At 36.7% G+C, this 13892-nt stretch overlaps 1 protein-coding gene across 1 annotated transcript in view; it reads right to left on the bottom strand.

Moving 5' to 3' along the window:
• The window catches only part of P3H2 (prolyl 3-hydroxylase 2), a gene marked incomplete at its 5' end in the record, with an annotated part of 155221 nt that overhangs the window by 41336 nt on the left and 99993 nt on the right, over positions 1 to 13892 (bottom strand). Inside the window, one exon of the mRNA XM_079705515.1 lies at positions 192 to 344. Coding sequence (XP_079561641.1) covers positions 192 to 344 — 153 coding nt within the window. The remainder of the gene's footprint in view (positions 1 to 191; positions 345 to 13892) is intronic.

The following is a 13892-nucleotide window of genomic DNA, read 5'->3' as shown; positions in this document are numbered from 1 at the left end:
ATTTTTTTTCTTTCAATTTTTCAACCCTGAATTACAATACTTCATCTTGGGAACTCTGAAAGTGTAAAAATGATACTGTATTAGACGTTGGAATCAATGTGAGATATCCATTCATAGGAATTTGCTTTTTGTCCATTGAAAGTTAGGAGCACTAAGTTCCTCATGGTTAGGACAGGGTCCCCAAAGCTCACCAGGTGTGGTCTGGCATCCCGATCTACCAGCTGGAGGTCTTCAACGCCTGCCATCGTTCTGTAATTCTTGATGTTCTGCTGCATTTCCATGTGCTCAGGGTTGGCCATGAAAAATGTGTGTGCTGCTTCCACTGCCTTTTCAAGCTGGTTAAGCTATAAAGAGAAAAAAAGAGGATCAAATGAAGACAAATATTTCTAAACTGGGTTCAGTACCAGTCCAAGGTCTCACAGACAGAAAGTGTCAGGGCTGAGTTCTAGTTCACATTCACCCTACCCAGCCTCCACACTAAAGGGCAAGAGGTTAATAAGCAGTGCTCCTAAAATGATATGTGGGTATTTTGGCATTGGTGAAAATGGATAAATGTGCTTTGTTCCAAGTTCGTTTTCTTTTCCCTCTGTTCTAAGCCATCTGTGTTTTCTGGGAAATTGAATCTACATGCTTCTGTTTGTCTTATGATTGATCAAAATTAAAATCTGCCAATGCTGTGCCACCTCTAATTCACATTTTCAATATTTTTGTCTTTTATTTTCTCTTCTTTTCTTTTTGTTCCTTTTGCCTTTAATCCTGACAATGGAAGAATAAACTGTGACTTTCTGAAGGATGAGATTAGGGATACCTCCCACTCCTCCAAATCTGTTTTCAGGCTTTAGAATGTGAAGAACACAAAGTTAAAAGGAATAAATTTTTCCAATCCAGAAGAGATGTTAAATACAGCACACAAAATGTTATACCACATTCCTTTGATTGAGAAATTGATTCCAAACTTACAAGTTGGATTCTCATTAATATAAAAGGAAGGATTTTTAAAAAACTACAAAGACACTATAAATCTCCTCTTAAACCACTTAATAAGCTGCTCTCCATGTAACATGCAATGATGCATTTTTTGGTAACAAAATGTAATTAAATTTACTTGATTTAATACATTTTGCCCTATGCTTTATTCATGGAGAATGTCTATAGACAGAACATTTTGCCTCATTTCAGAAAAGTAAATATTCACACTAGTACTAGTCATTATCATGGTGAAAAACAAATTATGCTTGGTCTATTTTGAAGTATAAAGAAATGAAACTCACTGTTACTGAACAAATAAATATAAAATCATGGAAGGCATATAAGATTCAACTGATTAGGCTTCTGATAGTCTGGACACTCAAGTATTAGTAAGAAATAGAAAGTAGCAGTAGGTTCCTGAGTTCCCAGTCACTGCGTTCCCATGATGTATAAAGAATCTTATCCCTTACTACAGAAAACATAAACTGCCCTATTTTAAGATCTGATATCCTTAACTTTGTCTAATAATAGTAAAGCCTTCTCCTTTTCTTTTTAACTTGCATATTCTTAGCTACTGGCCTTCCTTCCATTAAATCTTGCCTGAAATCAGCTTTCCTTGCCACTTTTACCTTTGTTCTCCATTCTGTGGTTTCAGAATTATTTTTGCTGTCAAAATCATTAATTTTGAATTCCTGGTTTCTTTCTTAAATTTTCTCAATTTCTCATACACCAACACAGACAAATATGAGTTGTATGGATGTCTACATAGTGACAAGTATATAGTTATAGAGGAGAATGAATAGGTTCTAAATCGGGTAGGTGTCTACACTTACTGATCAAGTGAGCCTGGAAAAAGTCATTTAAACATTTGTGTCTTGGTTCTCCATTAAGAAACCACCATACCACCACCTATTACATAGGATTTTGGAATGATTTAATTGTGTATTATATATAAATGTGCTTCAGAAATCACTAAAACCCTAAAAAAAAAAAAAGGATACAATTTATATAAGATCTATTCATTTCAAGAATGTGAATATACTCTCATTAATGCTGGGCATGTATAGTCTACAACTCCCACAGACACATCATTTATGAGGATATAGTGAGGTACTTGCGGTTGGTGGAACCTGCCTCCAGTTAAGGGCCAAACTATAAGTTCTGAACACAACACGTTAGTACTGACATGCTCTAGTTTTATAACACCAGCCATTAACATTGAACGAATATAGATAAATTTTTATAAATTTTGCACTTTCCTATCTTCATGTTTTGCTCAGACTGTTCCACTGACCTAGAGATCCTCTGACACTTGGATTTTCTTGTTGAAATCTAACATATCCTATAAGGCCAAGCTTAAATCTTGCCTTCTCTAAGAAATTTTTTCTCAACCCTAAAACTACAGTCAAGCACTGCAATATCATCGTATCCCTGTTCTTCTACTGGCACTTATCATACTCTGCCATATGTGACACCTACCTAAGTATATTTGTTACTCCTAGTAGAACCTTCTGAGGATAGGGACCACATGACTTATCCATTTATTTATTTATTTTGCGGTACATGGGCCTCTCACTGCTGTGGCCTCTCTGGCTGCGGAGCACAGGCTCTGGACATGCAGGCTCAGCGGCCATGGCTGGCTCACGGGCCCAGCCGCTCTGCAGCATGTGGGATCCCCCCGGACCGGGGCACAAACCTGCGTCCCCTGCGTCGGCAGGCAGACTCTCAACCACTGTGCCACCAGGGAAGCCCACTTATTTATTTTTTTGTTTTCCATCTACTTTACATATAGATGATGTCTACGATATGTCTAAGAAAAGAGAAAAATAAATTATAAGAAGCAAACATTTACACACAAATCAAAAGGTATATTACATGTGAGTGTGCTTCATAAGCTATAATGGACTAGAAGGATTTAAGTTTAATAACAACATCTCTAAAGTCATCATTCACACTGAGAGCTTCCAATACTGATTATCACTGATGAATGTGATTCAGTAGCTCTTAAAAACTGTTAGCCAACACTGACAAATTGGTTCCTTCTCTTAAATTTGACCACATTGGTTTTTTGCTTATTTGGTGCTTTCCCCATTTATAACCCAGTATTAAACATAATATCATGTTCCCCAATATAAATATAAAGAAGATTCCATGACTTAAGGTTAGTCCATAAAACTTATTCATGAACTGGCTTTTAAATTATTATGAACCAGTTCAGGAAACTAGAATTGGCTGCCAGAGATTATATATAAAACAGGCCATCATTTTAACTGGAAGCTTGATATCTTTGTAGTCCATTTTTGAAATTAGATACACACATCTGAAGTGGTAGGAAAAGTCCAGGTGAACATGTGTGTGCTACATATAAGCCTGTACTATTAGATGGAGATTATTATAAGGCTGTATAAGTACTAGGTTTCAGCTAAGGAAGGATCTACCTGCTACTCCATTGAAACAAACAAGAAGCTAACTGCTTTTAAAGGCTTCAAGCTGGGGCTTCCCTGGTGGTGTGGTGGTTGAGAGTCCTCCTGCCGATGCAGGGGACATGGGTTCGTGCCCCGGTCTGGGAAGATCCCACATGCCACGTAGCGGCTGGGCCCGTGAGCCATGGCCGCTGAGCCTGTGCTCCGCAGCGGGAGAGGCCACAACAGTGAGAGGCTCACATACTGCAAAAAAAAAAAAAAAAAAGGCTTCAAACTGGATTTCCTTTAAGACCAGACCAAATTAAAACATATCACAGGAGAAGGTAACTCTAATGTGAGGGTAACTCTATGCATTAGAAAAGTAAATTGTAAAATAAAGAACAACTGAGGAAAGGGGAATGATTCAACAAGATGGTGTCATGCTTTGGGGGAGCTTGCTGCTCTACCGAGTAAGAAATGCCTTCAACAAGCACTGGTTCATTTCATCTCAGGCTGTGAAGAACTAAGGCAAAAATTTTCTCCTGCCAGCCATGCTGCATGAAAAAAGGCTGATTAAATCAACACCCTGCTGATGTTTGGAAGTTACTCAGTCAACTGGTGAGTGAACCAGACTCTACTGACACACAAATGGTCTTCCATAATGAATAATAAAGGAGCATTTCAAAAATGTACATTGACTACTTAAAAACTGTCAATAGGTATCCATTGACCACAGAGGTGATTCCAGAAACTATGTACCATGACATTCAGGAAACTGTAGGATTTGGGCCCTGCCCTATCTTTCTAGCATAACTTCCTCCTATTTACCACTATACAAACTTTTCCCAGGAAAGTTCTAGAAAAACTTCTAGAAGTTTTATAATTTGCCATCCCCCATTCAAGAAAACACAGGCTCAGTACTCCAGCCATACCAAATTCTTTATTTCACTCATTCATTTATTCAACAAATATTTATTTTGCATTAAATCCATTCCAGGCACTGTGAAAGTCTGAAAGTTGATGAGAATAGTTACATGGCCAAAACAGACAAAAACCCTGCTTTCCAGGTGTTTACAGTCTCTTCCAAGGGGACAAACCTCAAGTAAATAAATCATTAATGAAAATAAGTTTAGATTGCACTAAGTGCTATGAAGAAATAAATGAACAAACAATACAGTAAGAGTTGGCTGGGCTGGGTGAAAGCAGGACTCCTTTAGATAAATTAGTCAAGTAAGGTCTCTGCAATGTGATTTTTGAGCTGAGACTTAAATGTTGAAATCCAGTCATGAACAGAAGAGGAGGAAGAGTGTTCCAGGCAAAAGAAAGTCAAGCAAAAAGGCCCTGAAATGGAAAAAGTTTGACATGTTTTAAAAGCAGAGTAGAAACTAAGAAGAGAGATTTGAGAAGTTGGATAACAATCACTTGTGTGCTACAGTAAAGAGTTTGAACATTATTCTAAGTGCAAGAGGAAATCATTAAAGAATTTTAATTACCTGATACATATTTTCAAATGATAATTCAGACTGCTGTGTGGAGAACAGATCTTTGATAGCAGGCAGGAGAACACTGCAGTAATCCAGGTCAGAGGTAATGCTTTTACATCACAAAATAAAAATGGGACAGCATAGGTTTGCCCCCTCTTTTTCACCCCTCCCTCTTCCATTCCTTTCTCTTCCTTTCCATTTTTGCCCATCCTTGCCATAGCAAAGTTTCTCAATTCTGAAGGCGGACACATAGCCCAAAAGGAAACAATTCTAAAATTTCCAAATTTATTTTAGGAAAGATATACAAGTTCCCTCTCTTCTGAATTAGCATAAATATGAAGCTCAAATATTTTGAGTATGAGTTTAGGACAGCTTGTAAGACATGTGCAAGAATGGAAAGGGACTAATTCTAAAACACATTAAAACATGTAAAGAACACTGCGTCCATATGGAAACATATGTATATGTATAACTGATTCACTTTGTTATAAAGCAGAAACTAACACACCATTGTAAAGCAATTATACTCCAATAAAGATGTTAAAAAAAAAAGAACACTGCGTCCTTTTGAAAGAGAATATTTAAGATCACATTCCATTTTCTGAAGCCTTTTATACAACCAGTATAAAACATCAAGGCTGAAATAAGTAATTTCCATTCTTGTACTCAAACGACTTTTTCAATAAGGAAAGGAATTCTTTCTCTACTTTCCCTACCCTAACTTTGGGAATTCATCCAATATCATGCATTTTAGTTTGATGCAGTGCTATATTTTTGCCTTGGCTCTTTACTTAAATTTCACAATATAGCAACTTTAGAGAATTTTTAACCCCATATGAAGTTTCTTACCAACTGCCAAACATGTAAATAGACAGTGAAGACATCCTGTTTCTAAGCCACAGCAGAATTTTTAAGTCCTGATTAGTAACATAATCACACTAGATGCAGGGGGAAGGAAGTCATCAGATTACAGCATGTACATCAGCCTGAACACTAAAAATTCATGGGCTAAAAACTTTCTTTTATGAAGCAGGAGGACTTTTTTTATTAATGGTGATACCCAATACCCAACATTTTTGTAGATACTTCAGCTCTTGCTAATGTCTCCAAATTTACCTCAAATTTTTGTCAACCCAAAGTTAATTTTCCTTCACAGAACCACATCAGTAAATAAATAAAAAAAACTTCAAATAACTGAACAACATATTGAAAGAATACTGTTGGGAATTTCCTGGCAGTCCAGTGATTAGGACTCTGTGCTTTCACTGCCAGTGGTTAGGACTCCGTGCTTTCACTGCCGAGGGCCCAGGTTCAATCTCTGTTTGGGGCATTAAGAGCCTGCAAGCCATGGCACGGCCAAAAAAAAAGAGAATACTGTTAAAATAAAGACCCATCCAATTTTGAAACAAAATTTGGAAACAGTTTGTTTGAACTACTGAATTAAACTAAATCCTACAAATTACAGTGTTCCAAATGTAATGACCAGGCTTTTTCATGAGAATTCAATCTTAGGAAATTCCTAAACATTTCCATATAATGGAATCAGATTTTTAGACAGTCCAAAAATAGCCATATGAAAAATAACTTTTCCTTCTTATGCCATAATTTCTGGCGATGTTACCGTCCTTTATGTCATTAATATAATTTACAAAAAGCCCCATATATTGAGCTCTTTTCATAATTCAGTTATAGTAAATAATTGGTTGATTTTCCTGATTAATTTATAAAATTAATTTCACCAGACATTGAGGACTACATGATAGACTGTGTTGTCCTTTTCGTCTTGACTACAAGGAAGCTCAGAACTAAACTGTATTTTCATTTACTGTAACTGTATCATGCTGGTTTATAGTATATCAAAGTGAAGCTAGTATGTTTCCATTTTTTTCTTTGAGTTTTTTTTGTTTTTGCTCCCATTTCAAAAATCTAATTATACAAATAATTGCTTTCACAAGGTAACTCAAAGTTCTTTTGGATACAGAAAATGTGCAATTTACTCAAAAGATAAACCTCTGTAGTAAAGGAAATTTCTAGTAATTAAATTCTTTCCTACATGGCAAGGGAGAAAATTTAGAATTTTTTAGCTTTAAAGAACACATAGGGCTTCACTGGTGGCGCAGTGGTTGAGAGTCCACCTGCCGATGCAGGGGACACGGGTTCGTGCCCCGGTCCGGGAAGATCCCACATGCCGCGGAGCGGCTGGGCCCGTGAGCCATGGCCGCTGAGCCTGCGCGTCCGGAGCCCGTGCTCCACAACGGGAGAGGCCACAACCGTGAGAGGACTGTGTACCGCAAAAAAAAAAAAAAAAAAAAAAAAAAAAAGAACACATAGTAATTCACATATTAGTTGTTCATGCTAAATGAAGAAAATTAACTTATCTTTGCATTTACAGAATGTTAGTCTAAAGTGTAGTCATGGTTATAAGTAAATATTTGTAGCTTTCAAAATGCTATTTGGTAAGGATTAGATGAGAAATGACATATTTAAAGAGTAACATTTTCTCTGTGGAGTAAGCTGGAAAGGAAACATACGTCTTTTTAAAGCACTCTCTTTTGCCAACTGTTTGTATCCTTTTCTTCAATTACTTACTGTCCTGAGCCTGAATAATAGACTCCCGTTTTTTCTAAACGCTCTAAGTTTTAATCTGATGTTTACAACTGAACGTTAAACACTGATGGTGCCTTGCCACCGTCAAATGAGGTTACCCGTATGAACTCAGTGGAACGACAGATTCTATCAGTTAAGCTTTCAGGAAGATTTCTTATCTAAAGAAAAACCATCTCTCAGGGTAACAAAAACACTAAAGTGAAGGAGCAAAACTTTTAAACGTGCTACTTCATATTAGAGACTATTTAAAACAAAAAGTCCTTGAGTTTTTGAGAAGAAAAAAAACAGGGAACTCAAAGTATTAGCCAAAAAATATGTGTGTGCTTAATTGGACACAGTCCCTCAGGCTGTCTGTGTATTGTCTAAGTCCTAACAAGAGAACAGAAAAGACTTGGATGGCTGCCGGGTAAGGAGAGAGTACTATCTCAGTGATGGAATGTGAGCAAGTCATATCTGCCACGGATCAAATGAAATTAATGTATGGTTTATTGGTATGTTACTGTTATTTTTGGTTTTAAACATTAGGACAGGGTAAGACTGAACAACTGGGAAGGCATCTTAACCTCTGTGGTATTGTCCAGAAGTCTCCCTTGAGGTGTCAGAGAATGACTAACGTTACCGAAAAGAAAGTTTAGGCTAAGACCTCTCTGACCTTTGTTTCCTGCTACTGTTTTTCGAAACACAGCTTTCATCCTCTTTAAAAATGTCTTTGGAAGGTGGCTGTCACTCATTTCATGTTCAGTTTTGCCAACATCCCATGACTGTTCCAGTAATCATCACTTTAACATGTAAAGAATCTTATTCGTGTCTGATTTTGAAAAATAAATAAATAGAAGTCCAATGTCCCTCTTTATGATCTCAGAATTGTACTCTCCTTTGTGACCCCCATATCATGTGAGCATAATTTGTTTGTGAGCTTGTTAACAAGAATTTACACCCGTATACTGTTGTGTAGATTGCAAAGCACTTTACAATACTACTAATAAGAATTAAAATAATAAAAATGATCATTTATCGAGTGTATACACAATCCTTATTACAAAATTCTTCAAGAAGTTGGAAGATGAACCCCTATACCTCACCCCGGGCCCAGTGCAAAAGTAGTTGATCATTATTTACAAGAGCACATAATAATACAAACAATGAGCTACGGCACCATGGGGAAGCTAGTGCTGGCACAGACTGCGTGGCCCTTAATGAACCTGATGGTATGAAAACAAAGTTTGTTGTTCTAACTGTTCACGCATGCTTAGCTTCTGCCTGGCTTTCATTATGACAAATGGAGATGAATGCTGTCTATCCCTAGTGACCCATTAAAAAGTTCTAGCTGGCCATCACTGTGTTAGAGCCAACAGCCTAATTGCTCACTACCAGAGTTGTATCTCCTCAGCGATCAGCAGCCAGATCACATTCTTCACACCAAGCTGTACAAAGGTGCAATCATTTGAATTTATTGTCAAATACGATTGCAAAATGGCAAATAAACTGGATTGGGGCTTTCTGCTTCTAAGATACCCTTTAAAAATCAGCAGCGAAATAGCTTAATATAGATCTGGAACTCATTTTTCTGCTCTTGAGAATATAAAAAGCTTTTCAAAACTTTTTTCTACATCAGCCACATTGTTTTGTGAAATAACAAAGTGATGGGTATAAAATGCTCGTCATAGGTGAGAAGGAGCGGGAGAACCGAGGACTGAGAAACAAAGTTTGGGTTTAGTTCCTATTTCGTTCATAAGCACCCACGTTTCCTGAGCACATGACAGATGAAGGAATATGTGTCAGGGAAAAGAAGTAACACACTGGGCTTTGCCTTCTTAAAAATTGTAACAGTGCTAGGATAACGCTGGAGATAGCTTGCCAAAATTGATGATTTGGGGAGGGGTTTTAGGGTTTAGTGAGCATATAGAAAAATGCTATCATTACCATTTCTACCATCTTCTTTTCATTTTGGTCTCCCTTCCATTTTGTGTTTATGAAACAAATTTAACATTCCACCCAAACCACTCCACTGTGAGAAATATAAGAAAAGCAAGCAAGCAAATCAAATGCTTTCCCACTTGTACCTTTTTGGTATAAATATGCCACATTCCTCTATGAAATATAAACTTTCTCTTGCTCTTATAAGGGTGGGGAGATTTACTTCAAAAAGTATTTCAAAACCTTCACTTCAGCTCATGTAAAAGAAAGCACCATGGCTGCAAGCCAAAGGGAGTTTCACTCCAAAGACCCCTCTTGGAGGGGACTTCAAGAAGAGACTAAGGTCCTTTCAGGTATTTAACCCATCAGGATGACTAATTGGTACTCTTAACCTGACAGGCTGCAGGATCTTATTAAAGAGGTGGGTTTTTTTTTTGGTTTTTTGTTTTGTTTTTTTTTGTTTTTTGCGGTACACGGGCGTCTCACTGTTGTGGCCTCTCCCGCTGCGGAGCACAGGCTCCGGACGCACAGGCTCCGGACGCACAGGCTCAGCGGCCATGGCTCATGGGCCCAGCCGCTCCACAGCACGTGGGATCCTCCCGGACCGGGGCACGAACCCGCGTCCCCTGCATCGGCAGGCGGACTCTCAACCACTGTGCCACCAGGGAAGCCCAAAGAGGTGGTTTTGATGATAGAGTTCTTTCAATGTTTCATAAGCTCCTCTGGCATCACACCTGTACTTTGTGAAACATTCAGCCACAGCAATAACCTTAGGCTGTGTTGTAAATTAAATATCCCTGCCATATACACAGGTTAAATATAAACCCAAACATTTCCTCAATACTTCAGTCAATAGACTGTATTAGAAAGAAGTTCCAGTCCACCTGAATTTCTGAGGAGGTTAAAGCTTGGAGAAAATCTGCTTACTTACTGAACATTTTTCTGTTACTTTGGTGGAACTTGCATTGGTCTTCTGAAAATTAACTTCCATTAACCAAGATAACCAGGGCTAGAAAGGCCCTTTAAATCATAGAGTACTAGTGCTTCACTTTACAGTGGATAAAACATTCGCATAGAAAATCAGTGGCAAGACTATGGTTAGAATCTACATCTTTTCTTAAAACATTCACAAACATGTATTTGGGATTTTAATCCCTGTGATTTCAAAGTAGAGTTGAGTTCATGCATATCTGGTTCATGTAACAAGTGTTTCCTGCTCACCTCTGCCATAGAAAGAACTGTGATAGATGTTTTCTGAGGATATAAAATATTTACAATATAGTTCTTGACCTTTTATTAAATACGGTCCAACAGGGCAAGGAGACTTACCCGACTATTAATATCAAGAACAAAGTCTGTACAGGATTAGAGGGCAGAGTGAGTTACAGTCAACACGGTGCTATTGAAATTGAGAGAAATTTGAAACCACAGGAACCTGGAAGGTACAGGAAAGGCCTCATCGAGAACTGAGGACTGAGACTGGGTCTTGAAGAATAGAAAACATGTGGATGTCTCAGATGCAGAATAAGGTGAGCAGGAAGAAATAAGAATGACTCAGATGTTTTTATAGAATAGTAATTTGGCTGAACTGGCTCATGTGGAAGGACTAGATTGCAGAGTAATGGAAAGCAAGGTTGAATGCAGCTGGAATTTGGGGACCTTTGAACACTAAACTGAGGTGTTTTGACTTTTATTTTTGGAAAAAGAGACTCAGATATATCTATGTGTGCATGTATGTGAGTGTAGTTATGAAAATCACCCCTGTCTCATTTCAAAAATAATTCAAAAAATAAAAATTACAATATTTGAGGTAAGTATAAAAATGTTTTTCTTAAGACTTAATTAATTTATTTATTTTTTGGAGCAATTTTAGGTTCAGAGCGAGACTGAGAGGAAAAACAGAGATTTCCAATATACCCCCATGTTGCCAAACAGGCATAACCTCTCCCATTATCAATGTCCCTAATCACAGTGGTACATTTGTTACAACTGAGGAACCTACATCAACACACCATAATCACCCAAAGACCATAGCAATCACTACTGGTAGTATACATTCTATGGGTTTAGAGAAATGTATAATGACAATTATATATCATTATAGTATCATACAGAGCATTTTCATGGCCTAGAAATCCTCTGTTCTCCATCTATTCATCACCCCCACCCCAACTCCTGGCAACTACTGATCTTTTTACTGTCTCCATAGCTTTGCCTTTTCCAGAATGTTATATAGTTATAATCACAGTATTGTGACTTTTCAGGTTGGCTTCTTTCACTTAGTGATGTGCATTTGAGGTTTCTCTGTCTTTTCACTTGATAGCTCATTTCTTTTTAGCATTGAGTAATATTCCACTGTCTGATGTACCACAGTTTATTTATTTATTCACCTACAGTATGAATAAATACTGTAGGTATGTCAGTATTTATGAGCAGTATGTCATGGCTGTTTCCAAGTTTTGCAAATTATGAATAAAGCTGCTATAAACATCTGGGTGCAGATTATTGTGCTAACATGTTTTCAACTCCTTTAGAGAAATACCAAGGAATGATATTGCTGGATGGTGTAGTAAGAGCAGTTTAGTTTTGTAAGAAACTGCTGTTCTGTCTTCTGGAATGGCCTCACCATTTTGCATTCCCATCAGCAATGAATGAGAGTTCTTATTGCTCCACATCCTTGCCAGCATTTGATGTTGTCAGTGTTCTGGATATTGGTCTCATAGCTGTGTAGTATTATTTCATTTTTGCTTTAATTTGCATTTCCCTGATGGAATATGATGTAGAGGATTTTTTCATATGCTTATTTACGATCTGTATATCTTCATTAGTGAGGTGTCTGTTAAGGTCTTTACTCATTTTTAAATTGGGTTGTTGGTTTTCTTATTTTTGAGTTTTAAGAGTTTTTTGTGTACTTTGGGTAACAATTCTTTATCTCAAATGTGCCTTTTGCCAATATATTTTCCCTAGTCTGTTGCTTGTCTTCTAATTCTCATCACATTGTCTTTTGTAGAACAGAAGCTTTTAATTTTAATTAAGCCCATCTTATCAGTTATTCCATTTATGGATGGTGCCTTTGTTGTTGTATCCAAAAAGCTACTGCCATATCCAAAGTCATCTATGTTATCTTCTAGAATTTTTATATTTGTGCAGTTTAATCAATTTTGAGTTAATTTTTGTGAAGGACATAATTTTTTATGTAGATTCCTTTTTTTTTCTTTTTTTTTTTTTTGCATGTGACTATCCAGTTGTTCCAGCACCATTTTGAAAAGACTGTCTTTGCTCCCTTGTATTGCCTTCACTCCTTTGTCAAAGATCAGTGAATATATTTATATGGGTCTATTTCTGGGCTCTTTACTCTGTTCCATTGATCTATGTGTCTGTTTTTGTGCCAGTACCATACCGTTTTGATTGCTTTAGATTTGTAGTATAATTTCAAGCTCAGAAACATTTGTTTTGTTTTGTTTTGTTTGGTACCTTTCTCAAGATTGCTTTGGCTTTTTGGGGTCTTTTGTGGTTCCATACAAATTTTAGGAGTATTTGCTCTAGTTCTGTAAAAATCGCCCTTGATATTTTGATAGGCAGTGTATAAAACCAGAGATCAACTAAAAGAACAAAACTGAAAAAAAAAAGAAAAAAAAGGAAACTAAATAACACGCTACTAAACACAAAATAGGATGATGAAGAATTCAAAGAAGAAATCAAAAAATACTTTGAGACAAATGAAAATGGAGTCACAACTGTCCAAAACCTATAGGATGCAGCAAAAGCAGTTCAAAGAGGGAAGTTTGTAGTGATACAGTCCTCTCTCAAGAAACAAGAAAAATCTCAGATAAACAATCTAAATGTACATTTAAAGGAATTAGAAAAAGAAGGACGAGTAAAGACCACATTTAGTAGAAAGAAGGATATCATAAAGATCAGAGCAGAAATAAATAAAATAGACAAAAAAAAAAAAAAAAAACCAGAAAAGATCGGTGAAACTAAGATTTGGTTCTTTGAAAATATAAACAAAATTGACAAATCTTTAGCCAGACTCATCAAGAGAAAAAAAAAAAAGAGAGAGAGAGAGAGAAAGAGCCCAAAGAAATAAAATTAGAAATAAAAGAGGAGAAATTACAATGAATGCCACAGATATACAAAGGATCATAAGAGAATACTACAATCAATCATATGCCCATAAATTATAAAACTTAGAAGAAATGGGTAACTTCCATTGTATGTAGAAACATACAATCATCCAAAACTGAATTATGAATAAATAAAAAATGTGAATAGCCTGATTTGCTAGTAATGAAATTAAAAAGTAATTTAAAAAACTCCTCCCCCAAAAAAGTCCAGGTCCAGAGGGCTTCACAGGTGAATTCTACCAAACATTTAAAAAGAAGTTAATACTTATCCTTCTCAAATGATTCCAAAAAATTGAAGAGGAAGAAACACTTCCAAACTCATTTTATGAGGGCAGCATTACCCAAATACCAAAACCAGACAAAGACACCACAAAAAAAGAAAATTA

Source organism: Hyperoodon ampullatus (genome assembly GCF_949752795.1).
Source record: "Hyperoodon ampullatus genome assembly, chromosome: 5".
In the NCBI taxonomy this organism is placed as follows: Eukaryota; Metazoa; Chordata; class Mammalia; order Artiodactyla; family Ziphiidae; genus Hyperoodon; species Hyperoodon ampullatus.
Note: the sequence above shows the minus strand (reverse complement) of the source record. Positions and strands in the feature narration are given on the sequence as shown.